Here is a 21,329-nt window from a genome sequence, read left to right on the forward strand (position 1 = left end):
TTGTCATAAGGTACTAGTGATTGAGGGAGACCAGGGGCTTGAGCCAACAACCCTGGGATTATAGCTACCACCTGTACCATAAAGACTCAGACCTCCTGGGAGAAGTCCTAGTACATTTACAGTAGATACAAGGAGGCCACAGTTGGGTCCAAAGACAATATTGCCAGTCCCTCTCAGCAGACGGAGGAGAGGCGCAACGTCCCTTCTTTTCTTACGGTCATCGTTTATATCAACCCCGACCAATATCTACCAGCAAAATAGCAAAACAATTGTATGCATTGGAGCCCGTGGACCAGGGGAATGAGCGCGGTGGCGAGTTCATTCATAACCGCTGTGAAATTGTCTGCCATTAGAGGTGAAAGCATTTGATATGGCAGATCAAATCATTTCACAATTGGTTAGAGGGGTCACAATCTGACTCAGTGAAGTCGCTAAGTGAGGTCCTACATGGTAGAGTGGTTTCTCCTGCTGCACATGACCTTTTCAGGAACAGGAACTCAATTATTTATCTATCGTGGAAACCCAGTTCTAAACTCCAAAAATAAACACCCCCTTGAGACGTCTGCCCTGATTACCGATGCCTGGGTGCACGTTAGTCAGAACGTCAGTCACTAGACCTAGCCACTTTACCTGAAACCCCGGAGGTTGTTTCTATACAGCCTTAATTACCTTATGACAACGACATGACTGACTTACTACAGGTACACATTATCAAGTTAAAAACGCAATGCGAAAACACAACATGCCTTAAGGTTCCCTTCATCCTCAAAAGTGTAAGTTTGCTCTCGTGCTCTCTCAAGCGAGAATTCTTTAAAAAAAAAATGTAATAAAGAATGTTCTCCAGGGATTGAACAAACTATACAGCAAAAACACATATGAGTAAGCTTATTAGCTTAGGGCAGCATTGCCACGCCAAGTAAAGTCGTTTTAAAAGTTTAAAAGTACTTTTTACTTTTCTTGTACTGAGCTAGACAATATGTCCTCCCGTGGGAATGCAGGTTTGCGCAGCTCCTATTCGGCAATGAACGGTATATGCTTCGGGAGGGCCGGGGAGAGAAAAGAGTGAAAAGGAGAGAGAAAGTATAGAAAAGACAAAAAAAGGAGCGCGGCCCTGGCATTTGAGTCACTGATAACCCTGGGCAGAGTGAGAGCAGCTGGGTGTATGACCAACCCTGAGGAGTGCCTAACCCTGAGAGACACACACAGACACAGAGACAGAGACACACACAGAGACAGAGAGAGAGAGAGAGAGAAAGACCAGAGATAAAGCAGTACTCCTCACCTGGCTGTCCAGATACATGAGGGTCCTCTGAAGGTGATGAGATAGGACCTCACTCTAACATCAGAAGGCAGTGGAGAAAGAGGGAAGAGAGAAGGAGTAAGGGAAACGGTAGGAAATAGAAGTAGACCTGGTACAAGCTGATATTGAAAGATGGAGATGAAAGAGGAAGTTGCTACCGTGGCTTTGGCATTAATCGGAAGCATAAAGTACCACAGCCATTTACTGTTGATTACTGAACTAAATCAAAACCATGCAAAAGCCGAAGTTGCAAGAGGATTTGTTCACCACACTTCAAATCAAACTACTTACCAACGCTTTCCTCGTAAAAAAAAAAGTATGGGAAACCACAGCAGACAATCACATGATACTCATGACAATCACATGATACCACGCTGTCCTCTGCACGTCAACAGTTCAAAAGATGAAATCAAGGCCAGACGAATGCAGCACACCAAAGGGTTGAAATGAGTACAAAACTAAACCAAAACTCAACCACACACCACTGAACCACAGAGGTAGGAATGAACATGCATTCACTGGAATGCATGGCCTGCTCATAGAGCCTTGAGCTGCATGGAGATGGCACATCAACAAACAACACCCCGGGAGATGACCAATGGCATGCTGTGCATGTGCACCCTCCCTGGTGCTAGCTAACCTTGGCGTTGGGCCCCTCCATGCTAAGGATCATTAGCTGAGCCACAGTGTGCTCCCGGATGCTGTTGAGCTCAGCCTGCTGCCGACGCAGCTTTATTAACAGCAGGGTCAGCTCCTCTGGCTGCACAACGCAGCACAGACACAGAGGAGATAAAGAGACAGTCAATTCATCCAGCGGCAGAGCAATGAAAACAAAATACATGAACCCAAACCTCTCTTGATGTTCCGTTTGGAAATGAGTGACAGGAAGAGCAGTGACAGGTTAGGGCAGGGATTACAAAAGCTATGATTCTAACCAGAACTCTGACAAGTCTTCAGGCACAACTCAAGAGGCCTTTGGAAACACTGGTTTGGAGTCTCGGCCTGTGCTGGAGCTGGGCTATAGGACCCACACCTTCAGATGATCGGGGAGAAATAAACTCCCTCTGTTCCCTGACTCCAAACGGACTAACTCTCCATCAAATGGATGTGAAAATGAGAGAGAATATATTCAGTAAAAGCGATCATTTCAAATCACTTGACAATATTGCGTTCCACTGAAGTTACGCAAACGCAATAATGTTCAGAGAGTTACAAAATGAACAGTGCAGAATATCAATCTCTCCGGCTGATTCTAGCCTACTCAATTTGAGATGACACGGCTAGAAGGCAATTTGATTGGTACCACTGTCACTCTCTTTCCGTATCATCACCAAGACAATGCCATTATTTTAAATCACATTGTGTCTGCTACTGACAGAAATATCAAATGCTTGCAATAAAAGACAGCAGAGAATGTAACGAGGCACATACTCTGACAGAAATACAGTACACATACAGGCTATCCATTGTAGCATGACAGTAGAGTGACAGTAATACTTGATAGCTTGCGTGTCAAACATTGCGGGCCTCATAAACATGTTTCTACCCCCGTCACAAAAACAGATTTGTATTTGCGTCACACTGAAATCATACCAATAGCATATATCATTCACAATGCATTGTTGTTGAGAGAAAATAGGACAGTACAGAGGAGAGGACAGGAGAAGAAGAACGCAGAGACGAGGGGAAGAAGGTCAGTGTTTGTTAGGTGACTCACCGTCTTGCCCTGTAGTGACTGTGGGGTAATGGTCTGCACTGGGATGCCTGCTGGCATGGACCGGCGGTCAGGTGGGTAGTTATACTGAGAGAGAGAAAGAGAGACAGGACAGGAAGAGGGCAGGATGCACTGTTACATGTACTGATTTGAACTGGCAGACAAGTCAAATGAATGCTTTCAAATAAACAAAATAACTACCGCTCAATGCAGAGCAATTCCAGTCATTTCTCTGTGCTTGAAACCCCTGGTGATTATTTTGATGTGTAAGACTGGCTTAGATGATTGTGGTCCATTCCCTGTCCGTTACCTTGGTGAGGTGAGTCCTGTGCCTGCGGTCTATAGTCATAGTCTGGTCCCCTCTGAAGACGGGTGAGGACACCTCGGACCTGGTTGACCCTGGTGGGTTGTCTCTGCGGTGCTGGCCGGGAGGGGAGAAGGTGTGGTAGAGGGCCAGGGATCCATGGGAGGGGGATGTGGGGATGGAGTGGGCCACCCCCTGGTGCACAGAGATGTTCCCCATGGTCTTGGGGCTGGGCAGGGTCCCGTAGTGGCCTGGTGGTGGTGGGCCCTGCCTGGAGAAGGCCTGCCTCTGCTGCCACTCATACAGCTGCCACATGGTGTCGTCCCTCATGGAGCGCCTCTTGTCTGCATTTACAGTTTTACATTTCAGTCATTTTGCAGAGGCTCTTATCCACACAGACTTTAACTAGGTTAAAACAAACACAATATATCACAGTCGTTACAAGTAAAACCATACAACCTCAAGATAGTGGCTATCTGCAAAATCAGTGCCAGAAAGAAAAGAAGAAGTGTGAGTGCAAGAAAGACAAGTATAACAGCAAGGTCTTCAACTGTGTCCCAACCGGCAACTTATCCCCTATTGTCCCTGGTCAAAAGTAGTGCACTACATAGGGAATGGGGTGCCATTTGGGGCACAAGCTAAGTACAACAGTAAAGTTTAAGACCCATCACCTGAGTTGGACGTTGGAGCCAGGGCGCGGTCGTAGACGGAGCCGGCCATGCTGCAGATGCTCTCGGGTCGGGACAGCATATTCCTGGGGAGGGTACGGTAGCCCTCGGGGTAGCGGGGAACGATCTGGGCACGGTGGCTGGGCATGTTGCGGGGTAAGGTCTGGTAGGAGGTGATGCTGGACAACAGGGGGGGGGGGGGGGAAATCAATTCAATGAATCAGCTAATAAAACATGATTTTCAATAGCATGATTTACAAATACTTTGATCAATCAATCAATCCACACACATAGCATTTTATAAACTGGGTGGTTCGAGCCCTGAATGCTGATTGGCTGACAGCCGTGGGACATCAGACCGTATACCACGGGTATGACAAAACATTTATTTTTACTGCTCTAATTACGTTGGTAACCAGTTTATAATGTCAATAAGGCACCTCAGGGGTTTGTGGTATATGGCCAATATACCACAGCTAAGGGTTGTGTCCATATATTGGCAATACACCCCCCCGTGCCTTATTGCTTAAACATAGTTCTAGAGAACAACCTGGGCCTAACCCCTAAAGAGCAATAATAGGTACATAGTAGGTTAAGTACAGCACACTATCTACTACCTACTGTATAAGGCACTTGGCTCCAGCTCCCTTTCACAGTATATGGGCTGTAGGTAATACAAACCAGTCTTAAAGGGTTAACTGTCACCTTAAAATTCCAAGTACAAACAACTCAAATAACATGTAGTTATGTTTTTTTACAACTAGATGTTAATTTGGAAAGTTAGAGCTCTACCAGGCGGTTGAGAAGTTGAGGGTCATACTTGCAGTGTCATATTTGAATAGTAATTTGCATAGCATTTTTACTCCTCACAAGAATATTACATACACTAATTTAGATCTGTTTGAATTGCTTTTATACAGAAGATACTTTTGTGTGTTAATAAGGACAGATGTCAAATTTGATTAAATCATGGTAATTTTGTGTCCGGTGCATTTTTAGGTGCTGTGCTGTATAGCGTAATGTCCCTAAAATAGTACTCACATTTCTAATGATCCAGGTTTTTCCACCATGTTTCACACATGTTCAGACTATCTTTCGAGGTCATGTATGACAAAGTAAAAAAAGAAAATTGCAATAGTATAGGCAAGTAGGAGAGTTCAGATTTCTTATTTTCAATCCATCGCTGATTATACAAAGCCAGTTCTACATACAGAACACACTTCCATTTTCAACCATATTTAAACATCTTTGTATAAATATACGGTTACAGGAACGCTTATCTGGCATCTGTAAATAGAGGATCTTAGCAATAAAGATCACAGCAATAATGCTGCACGCACACACACCATGTGGAAAAGGAGGAGACAGCAATGTGTCCTCCTGCCACAAAGTATTTCTGTCCATTTTGGAGTGCCGCCATTTCCTAATGTTCTTGAACTTGGGATTTCACTTGAAGCATGTCACCCTTATCTGCTACTGCAGTCTTCTCCAGAGCCCTGTAGCATATGCCTTTATGCAGGTTGACGTTTATTGGGATGAATCTTCTCCTGGAGGCCGAGATGAGAGGTTTGCGTTAAATGGGCCAGCTCAAAGTCAAAATAGGCTATATAGTAAAAAAAAGAAGCTTGAAAATAAAAATGTGGTTTTAGTTAAAGGTTAGGCATAAAGTTAGCCGCGTGGTTAAGGTTAGGTTTAAAATCCAATTTTATGACTGTAGCTATGCCTGCTAGTGACCACCGGTGTTGGGATTAGTTACTTGAAAAAGTAATATATTTCCCGCTAGTTCCCACCAGTGTTGGGATTAGTTACTTGAAAAAGTACATATTAATCATTACATTGAAGCAAAACATTACTTTACAATATTACTTTGTGTGCAAAGTAACGCATTATATTACTATTTATGTTCATTTGCATTACCTTCATGAAAAAATCTCACTGTTTGTTTGACTGTTGGAGGGAGCAAGGCGAGCCGCGCACGCTCTACCAAAGACAGGCTCCTTACTAACTCAGGTTCAATCACTAGTTTCTCCTTTCATCTGTGGCGCTGCTTTCCTGTGCTAGTCTACAAGTGCTGCGCTATATATGGGCTGCTTAATTAGACATATACAGTATTCTGTAAGCCAAACACCGGTACAGATTTCCTATTTTCATTCAAAATCTCTCTCGAGCCGCCAGTTCTCGTTAGACTGTACGAGATGTATAGATGTACGAGACCCATTGAGATGTATAGATGTACGAGACCCATTGAGATGTATAGAGGGCACACTTGCCACTAGACGGGCAAGCCCTCTATGGGCTTATTTATCACAGAAGTTATTAATGGCAAAGACCAGAGGTGCACCCTCTATACATTTCTATAGACAGCAGCTGTCATGACATTTCTCCAAACAGCTTCTCTCCGCTCGCACGAGAACTAAATGAGGAAACAAGTCGAGAACGGATCATGGAAACACATACTCGGTAGAGATATGATTCTGAAAGTAATGCACGCATTGTTTGACAAAATAACTAATATAGTACCCAATTTGAAAAAGTAACAGGTTACTCTACTCTGTTACTCATAAAAGTAATCTGATTACGTAACACATTACCCCAACATTGGTGACCACCCTGCAGAGCTGCCTCCAGAACAAGATTCATTCCAATATATTCCAAACTGCTGCGTTTATAATTACCATATTACACTGGGAGGATGCACGCTTGGCTCGCCGACAGACTCCACTCTGGGTCGATATCATACTGTACTCACTGACAGTTATCTGGTCGACTCTATAGGAACGCACAGTATGACGGAGGTCAATTGTGTGACGGAAAACACAGCAGAAGTCCTGAGATTCATCTGCCACCACCTCCCCTTCTGAAAACCTAACCACCCACCCAGGCAGCGCCGACATTAACAGCTTTCCCTGTGACAATGTAATGCGGGTCTCTTTCTTGTGTTAGCCCACAGAGCTCAAGCCTCAAGGTGCTAACATAATTATTCAGGTCTTAGGCAAGGTTACTCCTGGGGAAGACCTGACCTTTAGCTTGAGGGATGATGCTTCTCTGTGGCTTGTACTGATAAGGCTGTACTCTCCATCAGACACCATAATAATGGAGGATAAACAGCCATGTCAGGCCTACTCTATGACCTACCATAGTCAGTGCACTGCTGGTCTAGGCAAGCTGCTGAAAACTGGTCTGATGAGAGGACAGTTCTGTGCTAAGAACTAAGAATCTGGAATATGGAGGCGTTCTAGAATATCTTTAAAACTCTGTTTAATATACATTTACACACAATGAAGTTGGAACAATACTGTGAATTTGTGAAAATGATGATAATGCCCTTTTAGTGTAAGAGCCGTTTGAGAAAATTGCCTGAAATCTCAGCCTGTTTTGGTGGGCTGGCATTTTGCCTGCCTGGTGACATCAGCAATTCTTGCTTGAGAAATTGCTATTTGCCAAAACACTATTTTTTTTGTCTCTTTTTGACCATTTTAATTGAAAACAATCACGCTAAGGTACTTCAATGTTGACCAGAAATAATGTAATATTGAGATAAAAACAGCAGCAATGGACCTTTAAACAGAAACAAAAGCCAGTTTCCCACGTTTCGGCTGGATGCCTTTATCAAGAGCTTGTACAATAATCAAATGATACAATAAAATTAGGTTCCCTCCAACTCACAAATATTGAGCAGAAATGACTTATTTGGGCAGGAAGGTTGGACACCTCTCCACACCCATAAGTTAACAAATTGTTAAATTACATACGTAATAAACAATATACAGGCAACACTCAAGCAAAACCATTTGTTAAACAACTAGCAACTAAATGTATGTACAAACCTCTGATCTCAGTTGAAATTAAAATAACTGGTTCATTGTCATTCATGTATGGTCATTCAAAGCATTATACAGCAGATGGTCAGATGGTGACATTGGTTTTACCCTGAAATACAACAAAAATAGTACAAAACCACGGATGCAGCCCTTTTCAGTTCCTCTAAGCAACAAAGATAAAGACATGTGTTAGTGATAAGGTGTTGAACAAAAATTAGAGTAAAATTTGAGTAAAATTTGAGTAAAAAAATAAAATGGGCTTATTTCTAAGTATTTCAGATGAAACAGAAATATTACACTCCAGACAGAGCATTAAAAGAGACTTAAATCAGAATTGTCTAACAAACCTCAAATAACAGTAGATGTTTTGTACAGAGGACTTTGTACTTTTAACCCCTTTTCTGCCCAATTGGTATTTACATTCTTCTGCCATCGCTGCAACTCCCCTTCGGACTCGGAAGAGAAGGTCGAGAGCGATGCATCCTCCCGAAACACGATCCTGCCAAGCTGCACTGCTTCTTGACACACTGCTTGCTTAACCCGGAAGCCAGCCGCACCAATATGTCAGAGGAAACACCATCCAGCTGGCGACCGCAGTCAGCTTGCAGGTGTCCTGCCCGCCACAAGGAGTCGCTAGAGCGCGATGGGACAAGGAAATCCCCGCCGGCCAAACCCTCTCCAAACCCGGATGATGCTGGGCCAATTGTGCACCGCATCATGGGTCATGGTCAGCTGTGACACAGCCTGGGATCGATGCAGTGCCTTAGACCCCAGCGCCACTCAGGAGGCCTTTGTATGGAGGACTTTTAACTGCAAATGCAATATCTCAAATCTGACAACATTATTTGTCTCAGCCTTATTAACAGAAGGTCCTACATAAAACTCAGACCTCAGGCTTCAGAGTCGGAGGTTTCAGTTTAGCCCACAGTCTGTCCCAGAATTCCTGGTGCTGATGGGGGTCCTGGGGCCAGTCCAGATAGGTCCTAGTCTTGACCAGGCGAGACAGTCTGTGGTGGGGAGACAGCCAGCCGGCGGGGGGGATCTTCTCCAGGAAGACCCTTTGTTCCACCTGCAGTCCAGAGGTGACCAGCTTCATCTCCGGGGAACACCAGTTACAGTGCAGATAGTGGCGACTGACCAGGCAGAGGGTGTGGCGGCTCCGGTAGAGGCTGTCTGTGATGTTCTCCACAATGTCCTTCTCCAGCTGGAAGTCCCTGCTGTGCAGACATAGGTGCAGGAAAGGGGGACCCCTCTGCTCCAGGTTGGGTAGCAGCTCCTCCACCACCAAGTGTGCATCCTTCCCACTGTAGGAGACAAACGCATCGTAGTGGAAGCCCCCCTTGGTGTTTGATCACATTGCCTCCGCCAGCCAGCCAAGGGTGATGTGGTAGAGGGGGAGGAGGTAAGGACTGGCCAGGTTATGGACCAAGACCACCAGCATTTAGAACAGGACTCTCCGGCCTGTCACAGCAAAGAGCACAAAGCCCACCTCTGTTGTACAGTTGGCTTCTGTGTACTTGACAAAGTCAGGTGTGTCTAGTCCATTGTCCGACAAGCATTTCAAGTCCTCTAAATTATACATAACTTTATGATTAAGCATGATCACTTCAACCGGCCTGTACCCCTTTGTCCATGCAATGAGCCAAGCATTGTCACAACTGCAAACATCTGTAATGTGTCAAGTATCAAATACTTTAGGTTAGAGAGCCGTTCAGTAAAGCTGTAGATAACGTGATAAATGTTCTCGATACGCAAACATAATGTTTTCAAGGATTCAAAGTCTTTGGTTAAACTACCCCCCAAAGAGTCAATCCTGCAGTTTGAATGTTTCAGAACCTCCAGTTTGGTCAGGTTGTGAAAAATGATGTCGGCAGAACCCTGTATTAAAAGATCCACCTGTACTAGAGTCAGTTTCCTCAGGTGAATCATCCGATTCATTGATGTTAAGTCCACACTTTTAGCTGAAAGCTTTGACCTGTACACAAATGTCTCCACAGACCTGAAGTACTTTCCCATTCATTCAGATCCACAAAGGAATTATTCAGCATCAAGATGGGTTACAGACTGAAAGAAAGGTTTGTCACAGTCTTCAAATGACACTGTCTGGCCTTTGTGTTGGAGACTCAGGTTCTGTTTAGATGTGATGTTACTGCCAATAATCAACTGTATTGGCCTCATACCTGAACTAATGTACAGATGAGTCAGCTGACTCAGAGTGTCACTGAAGACAAGACTCAGCTTTATTACTCTTGGTGGGTAGTTCAAGTAATAATATATGCCATTTAGCAGACGCTTTTATCCAAAGCGACTTACACCAGAAACACTTGTCTTCGACGCGTACGGTGAGAGACAATCTTTCAGAAAAGACAACTGACACGAGGCTGTTTGAACATGATAGCTTTCAGGAGATCACTAAAATATCAGTGCTAGAAATATGGGACCAAATACTACACTTTGGACTATTTTATTTCCAAGAATCTTTAGGGTTGTCAATCATTTTTGACCCCTACCTTTGAGAGAAAATAACATTTTACTTGTTAAATAAAATCTTTCCCTGAGCAAATTGCATTGGAATAAAATATTACTTCGAATTTTGTGAGCATACTACTATAGCTAAGTATTTGAATTGTTTATTTTACACAGTCATTATTGCTAATCTTAATCCCTTTAACTCTCTTCTTGAAAAACATATTGAAAAAATTATCACCTTAAATTCATATAACGCCCAATAGTTTTTTGTTTACAACTTGAGGTTTATTTGGGAAATTACATCGCTCTACCAGAAGGTTGAGAAGTCAAAAGAGAGTTATTACTAGCAATGCCATAATAGAATGGTAATTTGAACAGCATTTTTAATCATCTCAACAATATTACAAAAATTACCTTAGGTCTGCTTCGATAGCTTTTATAGGTAGGTAAGCATTGTTAAAATGAGGACTGGTGTTATGCTAATTTCTTATGTCCAAACATGAATATTCATGCATTTTCATGTGGTTTATAGTGTGCAATGTCCCTTCTTAAAATTTCAAATGATCCAGGTTCTTCCACCATGTTTTCCACATATTCAGACTACATTTTGAGATAAATTGCACTTTTCTGTTTTTCAATTACTATTATAGGCATTATTTTATAGGCGACCATAAGTCCGAATATTGTCCCCACGGGTCATGAACCGTGGTTTAACGCCAATGTATGTTTCCTAATATAATGAGTTGTCAACAATTCAATACATTTTTTCACCAAGTATTTTGAATTAAAAAAATGTTTTAATACACCAGACTTTTTACTGACATATCAACCGCCTGGTTGAGCAAATGTAAGAATTCTTGCTTTATAGCCTTTTTACATTTGAACTATTTATTTTCATAATTCTACTGTCTAACAGGAATGGTGCAATATGAATCCCTCACCAACTGAATTCCTGCCTTTTATCCCATATCTTTGGTGACTGACAGTTCTCTTACTGCCCTCTCAGTGGGCAAAGTGCCAAAACACTTAACTGCAGCAACCCAAAAGGATACAAATTATGTTAATGCTTGCAAGAGGGCTGGGGGAGTTGACCAATCAATAGGGATGTGCATCTTTCCCTTTCAAGGAAATTCAATACCTACAGTGCCTTCGCAAAGTATTCAGACCCATAGACTTTTTCCACATTATGTTACGTTACAGCCTTATTCGAAAATGGATGAAATAAATAGAAATCCTCAGCGATCTACACAGAATATTCCATAATGAAAAAGCAAAAGCACTTATTTAGAAATTGTATGAAATAAGTTAAACATTTTAAATAGAATTACCTTATTTACATAACTATTCAGACAATTTGCTATGAGAATGAAAATTGAGCTCAGGTGCATTCTGTTTCCATTGATCATCCTTGAGATGTTTCTACAAATTGATTGGAGTCGACTGGTAGTAAATTCAATTGATTGGACATGATTTGGAAAGGCACATATCAGTCTATAGAAGGTCCCACAGCTGAAAAATAAATTGTCCCTAAAGAAATTGTCCCTAAAGCTCTGAGACAAGATTGTGTCGAGGCACAGATCTGGGGAAAGGTACCAAAAATTGTCTGCAGCAATTAAGAACACAGTGGTCATCATCATTTTATATTTATTTTTATTTGACATTTATTTAACTAGGTAAGTCAGTTAAGAACAAATTATTATATTCAATGAAGGCCTAGGAACAGAAACAAGATTCTCTGGTGTGATGAAACCAAGACTCAACTCTTTGGCTTGAATGCCAAGCGTCACGCCTGGAGAAAACCTGGCACTATCCCTACGGTGAGGCATGGTGGTGGCAGCATCATGATGTTGCAATGTATTTCAGCGGCAGGGACTGGGAGACTAGTCAGGATAGAGGGAAAGATGAATGGCGGCAGATTGGGGCGAAGGTTCACCTTCCAACAGGACAACAACCATAAGCATGCAGCCAAGACAACACAGGAGTGGCTTCGGGACAAGTCTCAATGTCCTTGAGTGGCCCAGCCAGAGCCCGGACATAAACCCGATCGAACATCTCTGGCGAGACCCGAAAATAGCTGTGCAGCAACGTTCCCAAATACAGGTGTGCAAAGCTTGTAGCGTCATACCCAAGAAGACTCTATGCTGTAATTGCTGCCAAAGGTGCTTCAAAAAGTACTGAGTAAATGGTCTGAATACTTATGTCAATGTAACCATGTCAGTTTTTATTTTTTAATACATTTGCAAAAAAAAACGTTTTTGCTTTGACATTATGGGTTATTGTGTGTAGATTGAGGAGGGAAATAAAAGACAATTTAGTCAATTTTAGAATAAGGCTGTAACGTAACAAAATGTGGAAAAAGTCAAGGGGTCTGAATGCTTTCCGAAAGCACTGGTAGATACATGTACTCCGATACAATACAGAAGTGATGCGTTTAGTTTGAAACTATTAGTTTTGATCAGAGAATGAATCGATGTGATTCGATATGGTTTGCTGCACTAACATTTGTTGCCAAGACGCATTCATTTCCAGTCTAAATTCAAATCTGCTGTTGATGGAGCTCATGAGCTGGAACTCTCTGAGCTGGACCTGTCTGAGCTGACGTGTGTGTGTGTGTGTGTGTGTGTGTGACATGTTTCACATCCACACACTGACTTAAAGTACCCACAAGAATAGCAAATAAACAAACAATTTGACCAACTGGGGACATTTTGTTAGTCCCCACAAGGTCAAATGCTATTTCTACGGGGTTTAGGTTAGGAGCTATGTTTAGGGTTTTTGGGTTAAGGTTAGGGTTACTGGAATGGAACTGAATTGTGTGTCCCCACAAGATTAATTATACAAGACAGTGTGCGCGTTTGTACTATGTTGGCCCCTGATCTAAACCATAACGGAGACTACGCATCTACCACTCCACTACCACTATCGGATTAGGGGCCGATATTTTTTGTCCCCCAACTAGGGGTTCTGAAATCACCATCACTTAACTTGTCATTTTAGCAGATTTGTTTGAGCTAGTAATGCATCAATATTTATCGCTTACAAATTAGCTATGCCATAGCCAATGAATATATAGCACAATTTGGGATTTCACTACAATCTGTTCTTAGTGATTTTCTCTTCTTCTCTCTGTACCCGCCATGAAGTGTGCCTCACAAAAGTGATTTACCCTGTATATCTAAAAATGACCATATACAATGATTGTTTAAAACTATTGCCGATAGTGAATATACAATATATTGTAAGCCCCGTTATGCAGGTACAGCAAGATGAGAGTTGTGTTTCCGGTTTACTTTTACAACATTTTAAACAGCGAATAAATAAACTAGGAAATTACATAGTTGAGTGACAACCTAATAAAGATCACGCAAGCCAATTTAGCATTTGCAAGCTGAAGGTGGCGCACAGATGTGCAAGATCAGGATCAGGCCTCCTACCTGGCGAAGCTGGGCACAGTGTGCAGTTTGACTAGGCTACTGATTTTCCCTGGGGGTTGTTTGACGTGCAAAATGACCTGTAGATCAATGACCGTCACAGTTACATGTGGTTCACCACTATTGTCACAAAAGATTAGGTATTTTCGTTAGGCAGAAATAATGTAATATGAGCATTAAAAAAATTGGGAAACGAAGATCAACATTTTAGTCGATTTTACATTTAGGTTGGTTTGAAAAACATGCTCTACCCACCGGTTGAGAATATTAAATTATCTACATTTACATTTTAGTAATTTAGCAGACACTCTTATCCAAAGTGACTTACAATTAGGGTTAAGTGCTTTGCTCAAGGGCACATACACTGATTTTTCACCTAGTCCGCACAGGGAAACGAACCAGCGACCTTTCGGTTATTGGCTCTATGCTCTTAACCGCTAGGCTACCTGCCGCTACTAATTACCTGTGTGTTTATCTAATTAAAGCATTATGCTAATAAGTCCACTCTTTTGCTTTTCCTTTCCTTTATATACCTGGGAGACGCAATTAATGTCTGGGGCATTACCATATCATTACCATATCAGACACACTCAGGTCTTTATCAGGAGAGGAGGGGCATGGATAGGGCATGACCTCATTCCAGGAAGAAGTGATTGGCTACTAGTGTTAATATGAGTCACTGATTCACCGAAGGTACAGTACTTTCTAGCTAACAAGTCACTATACATGCCACTGGAGTGACTCTGAGCTTATTAACGAGGCTAAGTATCAGGCACAAAGACACCAACGGCCTTTATGAAGTCTCAATATCGTGTCCAGAAACTAGCCTGTATACGATAAATAAGAGCATATCCCCTTGAGGATGAGACAGAAGTGTCTGACAGTATATAAGCCTACTACAACTGCATGGTAAGAGTCCATTTGGCATTACAACAGCACGCTAAAAGGGCCAGGGGACATTAAAAGAACAGGGGGCTCAATTGAACCAGTCCATTGTTTGTGGTGTTTAGCATCAGTTCCTCCGAGTCCTTCCTCTTTTCAGAGGCTTAATTGCCATAAACAAATGCAGTTTAATGGATGGTAGAGAGGGAAAAGGGAAAGTAGGGCGCTGGCTCTAATCTGTATTCTCACTGGCTCTGAGACTAGGCCATAGTAGAGGCTGCAGGCTGAATGTCTGGGCTCCTAATATGGGCGTAGTACAGTAAATTCACAGCCAGAGAGAGAGGAGGGACAGAGTGAGCTCAGTGGTATAGAGGATAGAACCTCAAACACAAGCCAATAGCCAATGTCATACAGGCACAGGGGAATAAAGTATGCATCCATAGCTTATGATCTACAAACACAGGCACATACGGTCTTCCGAAGAGCCCAGTGAGCTATAGCCAATACCTTTACTGGACAGCCATCTTCAAATACATAATAAAGTCCTGTATTAGGTGCAATGCATATGGATTTCATTGACCTATATTCCACAGTATAACAGTTCTAATATCTCACCCTGTTGCCCACAGTTCAAATAGAAGCTTGGGAAGCGTTTGCCTTGCGCTGCTATGGCTATGTACACACTATCTCCGTCAAAGGGAATTGGAAATGTGAGAACACCTGATTGTTGGGATAACACAGAGGCCAGAGAGGGAATCGGTATTTACACGTCCCAAATGGCACCCCTATGTCGGAGCACTACTTTTGACCAGAGCCCTTTTGGCCCTGGTCAAAAGGAGGGCACCACAGAGGGTGCCATTTGAGACGCAGACACAAAAAGAAACATGTCATCTGGAAGTGTCCCTCCTATTCCCTGGGCTGTTCTAGAGGACTGATGATGTTGCAGTAGGAGGCATTGCGCGGTGCTCTACTGGTAACAGGGGCACAGGTCCATAACTTATTCATCTAAAGGAATGGGCGGAGGAGAGTAAAAGAGACGGGGAGAAAACATTCCCTCGCTCCTGTTCTCAAACAAGCCCAGCAAAATGAGTGTATGATCCCTGACAGCGACATACAGCGGTGACATGAAAAGCTTTCAGCTCTCGCCGGCAAGCACAGGCCAGGGATGCTATAGAGCACTGAGCAGAGACAGTGAAAGAGACAGGAGGGAGGGAGAGAGAGGAGGAAGGAAGGAAGGAAGGAAGGAGAGAGCGAGAGGGATACGGTAAAGATAAAGAGGTCTGGGAGATATAGCCACAGGCTAAGAGGATGTGGCTGGTTTTTTATTTCTCTGTCTCTGGCCGCCCGGTGCTCTTAGAGACAAGTTAACGTCTAGATGGCTGGTTGACTCACTGACAAGAGTGCACTGCAGACACACAGATGGTGGTTTTTACTATCTGAGAGAACAGTAACAGATTTCAGAGAGGCATTGGTACGTGCAGACCAATACGGACATACAGACACACACACAGAAACGCAACCAACCAACCCACACAGAAACGCAACCAACCAACCCACACACACACACCAGCCCAAAACACGCACGCAGACAGAAACATACACACACACACCCTTACCTCCTGGTATCGTCCTCCTCTTGTGTCCTCTGGGTCCTAACCCAGTTCTCCAGCTGCCTCATGGAGTTGGTTCTGGTCAGACTCTTCTCTGGCTCCTGGGCCTGCTGGTTCTGGGTCTGGTTCGGAGGCGGGTCCTGGGCCTTTCCTGCTCCTCTCCCCATGGTGCCTACCACCTCCCCTGGGCTGTGGTCCCCAGCCCGCTCCCCAGAGCCGTTGACCTGTGGTGGGGTCATGTGCTGGGAGACCTGTACCTGGCGGGAGGCTGTAACTGCTGCTGCGATGGCTGCTGCCTGGGCTGGTTGGAGTTTGATGCTGTTGATTTTAGTCAGAGGTCTCTCAGCACTGCCATCCCTCTGGAATCCATACTTGTTCCCTTCACGGAGGGTTCCATACTTATCCACTTCCCTAAGCGTACCATACTTATCGAGCGTCCCATACTTATCTCCATCCCTCAGGGTACCACACTTACTTCCTTCCCGTAGGGTTTTATACTTCTGCCTTTCATCAAGGGTCCCATAACGATCTGACCGATCTTTCTCAGTCATAGACGTTTGTCTCTCTACCCCTTTCTGGAGGTTGTATTTCTGTCCATCTTTTTGGAGGGTGTAGCGCTCTCCTTTTTGCAGTGCATATCTCTCTCCATCTTTCTGTACCAAGTACTTCTCCCCGTCTTTCTGAGGTGCGTACTTCTCCATCTGAACATCTTTCTGCACAGCACATCGTTCGCCTCCGTCTTTCTGCAAGGAATACCGCTCCCCGTCTTTTTGCAGGGCGTACCGCTCTCCGTCTTTCTGCAACAGGTACCTCTCTCCGTCTCTCTGCAGCGTGTAGCTCACCCCGTCTTTCTGAAGGGAGTATCTCTCGCCGTCTCTCTGCAGCGTGTAGCGTTCCCTCTCTCTCTGGAGGGGGTTGTGCTTCCTGTCCCCGTCCGTGCGGTCCATGCTGCGGGTGAGGGAGGGCTGGTGCGGCTCACGGTTCCTCTCGTTGTTCTGGATCTCTGGCCTGGTCAGGACCCGGTTGTGGTTCAGGATGTTGTTCACCTCCTGGGGACAGCAGCGGTCCACCTTCAACTTATCCAGTCTGGGAGAGAGAGAGAGAGAGAGAGAGAGAGAGAGAGAGAGAGAGAGAGGAGGGAGAGAGAGAAGTGAGGGAGAGAGAGTGATGGACGAGAGAAAAGGAGGGAGAGAACAAGAGGGGGATTGGAAATGGTAAGAGAAAGAAAAAAGACAGATGACTGATGAAAAGATGACAATAAATACACACCAATAAGCCATTACTAGCCACACATTTCCACATTCCAACAATGGACTCTTGCTGTGTGGGTGTCAGGCGCCGGGCTCTACTGCTACCTCTCCTCCAACCTGCCTGACTGTATGACTGCCAAGGGGGACCACAGAGGAAAAGAGGAAGAGAAGTGAGAGGTGTTGAAAACATCACTGTCCGCCCACAGCACTCCGAGGGCACAGTGAGACGTGGCTACTTTGACTGAGCAGCCATCCACTGCTGCAACCTTTCAGTCTGTTACAGAAAGGCCATTAACAGGTCTGGTACTCCAGAGGGAAATAGCTCAATTCTAGGCTAGCCACAGTCTTTTACCGCCTACTGCACTCAGGGACAAGTCACAGTGACAGCCACTTGGGACTGCTAATCTAATGGTACTTTATTTATTTCTACCTGGGGTTTTCCTAGTATTTCTCAGTGAGGTAAAGGTATCGTAACGGCAGTATGTCCAATTTCTATTGCCAGACTTTGGCTGTGGTGTTTACAGACACAGTAGTTCTGTGTAATTCAAGCATGCTGTGGCCTGAGTGCGGGTTTGTGCCCCACGGCATCCCTTTAAGATGAGAGCAGTGCTGAAGTACAGTATGCAGACATACAAACAAACCTCCGCACACGGCCTGCATCACGCCACAATGACGAAGCTAGGACTGCCAGCGCGCTGTACTTACAGGACTGTGGAGAGTAGGTGTTACTATCCATCTGAGTCTCTCCAGTGTATAAAGCACTGTATGCCCATGTCGAAAAGCCTTCACGAACAGCTCATGGCTAAAACACTGCAATTACCAACGGCGTGTGAAGTGCACTTGCCTCTGACGTGAAAGTTTAACTGGAGGCAGTGCTGTGCTGTATAGCCCTAAAGCTTCTCATTACAAGCTATGCATCTTCAACAAAACATCTGGTAATTGTCTTCTATACTGATGCGATTTCTCACTTCTGCAAGAAATACCGCAGGCTCTCACGGCCGTCCGTTTGCTTACAAAACAAAAGATTGCACGGTTCAGCTGGTCGCTTTCATTGCCATAGGTCAGTCAAACAAGGCTGGCTGGCTGCTGGGCAGTTCAATCTGGGTTTACCCACCTTCTGATTGGCTCTGTGTGGACCAGGGCTGCGTCCGTCATCACTTTCATCCAGGACTCCATGTCTTTGGCCGTGTCTGTGCAGAAGTAGTAGGTCCTCATGTTGGAGTGGGTCGCCTAGCAGGGAGAGAGAGAGAGAGAGAGCGCGGGCGGGAGTGAGGGAGAGTTCCTAAGGAGTGTGAGGTAGGTAAGTGGGTGACCTTGGCAAGACTGCAGGGAGTGTTACATCACCTTCTTTGGAAGAGGTGTGTGCGTGCATGTGTTCGTCAGTCTGTCTGTGCACACACGCCTGTGTGTTGGAGCGTGAATGTGCGTGTGCATCCCTACCGCTCCAAGGCTGTATAGCTAACTTTAATTACCTGCTAAGCAGGCTTAGGACCATAAATATGAGCGACAGGGAGACACTCCAAGCTGAGTGCTACTCTTGTTTCCTGCTGCAGAGGCAGAGACTGGCACTAAGTCAGTGTCCCAATTGGCACCCCATTCCCTTTTTCGTGCACTACTTTAGACCAGGGGTAGTGTACTATATAGGGAATAGGGTGCCCTTTGTGACACACCCTAACACACAGCAGAGGCGAGGACAGATAGTAGGGGATGTGGGGGAGTAGAGAATGGATGGGCTTGTTACTGTGTTATAGACGGTGTCAATGTGTAGGAGTGAATCAATGTTTACAGTGGTGACATGTGTGAAACGGTATGTGAGGCTAACATGCTCAAAAAGGTGGATATAGCAGTCTGTCTTTCTGTGTATACTTTTCTTTATCTTCTCTCTCTGCCCATCTTGCTCCTATCACCCTCTTGCATATTGAGACGAGAAAATCTATTGAGTTTATCATGGATCTACGCACAAAAAAACTCTCCGTATACAAACGCATTTTCAGAGATTCTCTGAAAGGAAAGACCAAAAGCGAAGAGAAGCCTGTGTATTACAGTGCGTTTACACTTTGTGCGGTGAAACATCGGACGCCATTCACTTTCAATGGAAGGAAAGAGAGAGAAGCGGAGTGGGCGAGGGACCGTTGAGCGATGCGAGCGTGGGCGAGGGAGCTGAACAGGGCGGGACTAAAGCTGAACTCTATTCAAATCCTCCATGATAGCGTGACGCGAGTGACCAATTGAAGCTCACCATAGCTTCCTACCCCTACTGGATTGTCTGTCAATGGCTGTTGATACATAGCACTACAATAACTCACTACAAAAGCATCAACTCTGCTGTGGTATACAGCGGGAAGACGTGCTTCCGCGTAGCCTACTACCACAAAATCAAGTGAGTTTCTATACAGACAGCCACACATTATACAATCCAGACCGACAGACAAGGGAGTTACGGATTATAGATTTGCCTTCAGTAACAGGATTATGGGAAACAAGTACCCCCCTTAACCATTTTTCCAAAGTTATTTTTCCGGCTCCGCGTTGCAACCACCTCGGATGTCCACGCGTGGAAGCGTGGCATCCTTTATGGGGCTCTGTCTGTGTGTGCGTACAGTACTGACCTTGAAGGCGTATTTCCTGCTGATGTGGTCGTCGACAGACAGCATGGAGATGTGGAAGCTGGGCAGCAGGATACTACCCAGGATGCCCTCCTCCTTCTCATCTGCGGGACAGAGGGCGAGAAGAATCGTCATATATGGTTTAGAATGTCGACACAGGCTTTGGAATAGTGCATTGTGGTCCATCTGGTGGAGGAAAGTCGGGAGAGATCAGAGGAGGGGTACTATCAGCATTCTAATAGGACAGTGGACACTGGATGTACCGGAAACAGAATGTGTCAGAACTTTGTAGGCACCTTTATCTTTGGTCAGGGTGTGATGGCTAGGTAAGCAGCTAACAGGACACAGGATGTATCGGACAATTTCTTTTTGTCAGAACCTTTGTGTAGGATCCTTTATCTTCGGTCTGGGTGTGTTAACCGTCTCAGATAAACTCCAGCTTAAATGGGACTATCAGAGCATGGCAGGGAGGGTTGAGCATGGCAGGATATTCACTTTCTTCACTAAGAACCCCCAAATCCCAGGCTTCCAGCATGTTACACAGTAGGGTACCCAAACCAGATAGCACAACAAAACAGTTTCTCCTCGGGCCGCTTTGCCAAACATCTATAATTTCGCAGTCAAATTTAATCCTAACAGCGCAACATGGTAAACAAACACTCTAACTTGAGTGTTATAGCATACAACAGTGATGCTACCGCATCAAAGACAGGCAAGTAAACAATGACGGAATCAATCCGTCCGCTGCTCAGAGCGTTCCGTACAGCTGGGTTGTATAATGCCTACACGGTGTTGTAACACACCATCTGTAGAGTGCAGCATGACTGCAGCAAAACCAACAAAGCCCAAACCTCAGCTTCAGGGTTTACTTTAAACAGGCAAGTACAGCAGAATTCCCTGCAGCTCTCCATCCCCGCGTCTGCCCCGCTCTCTCTACCGCTGCATTATTAACTGAGAGGCGAGGGGGAGAGGAGAGGGAGAGAGATCAAGAAGATGAAATGAAAACACAGCACCTCCTCCTTGTGAAAGCAGCACCTCTACCCATATGTAAATACTGTATTAGCTCAATGACCTACCTCGTAACCCTGCACATGGACTCGGTACCGGTACTCCTTTATAGCCTCGTTACATTTGTATTGTGTTACTATTTCCTTTTTTTATTGAGCAAATGTTTAACTGCACTGTTTGGAATGGGCTCGTCAGCAAGCATCGCGCTGTTAAAGTCTACTATACCTGTTGTGTTCAGCAGATGTGAACAACATTTGATGTAAAAT

General features: G+C 44.5%; 1 protein-coding gene and 1 pseudogene across 14 annotated transcripts in view; both read right to left on the reverse strand.

The window, feature by feature from the left end:
• The window catches only part of LOC118392359 (pleckstrin homology domain-containing family A member 5-like), a 149,829-nt gene that overhangs the window by 12,212 nt on the left and 116,288 nt on the right, over positions 1-21,329 (reverse strand). For 9 of the 14 annotated variants that reach the window (XR_008062865.1, XM_052460172.1, XM_052460169.1 and 6 more), the window contains 8 exons: positions 20,059-20,159; positions 18,564-18,679; positions 16,206-17,285; positions 3,990-4,165; positions 3,325-3,662; positions 3,018-3,101; positions 1,941-2,060; positions 1,283-1,336 (listed from right to left, as the gene is read on the reverse strand). Coding sequence is in view for 13 of the 14 variants with exons in the window: in XM_052460172.1 (XP_052316132.1) it covers positions 1,283-1,336; positions 1,941-2,060; positions 3,018-3,101; positions 3,325-3,662; positions 3,990-4,165; positions 16,206-17,285; positions 18,564-18,679; positions 20,059-20,159 (2,069 nt within the window). In the remaining variant the exon portion in view is untranslated. The remainder of the gene's footprint in view (positions 1-1,282; positions 1,337-1,940; positions 2,061-3,017; positions 3,102-3,324; positions 3,663-3,989; positions 4,166-16,205; positions 17,286-18,563; positions 18,680-20,058; positions 20,160-21,329) is intronic. The other 5 variants (XM_052460174.1, XM_052460171.1, XM_052460177.1 and 2 more) reach the window with 2 other exon arrangements.
• On the reverse strand, positions 7,353-9,417 carry LOC127906795 (toll-like receptor 13; annotated as a pseudogene).

This window comes from Oncorhynchus keta, chromosome 13 (assembly GCF_023373465.1).
Source record: "Oncorhynchus keta strain PuntledgeMale-10-30-2019 chromosome 13, Oket_V2, whole genome shotgun sequence".
NCBI lineage: Eukaryota > Metazoa > Chordata > Actinopteri > Salmoniformes > Salmonidae > Oncorhynchus > Oncorhynchus keta.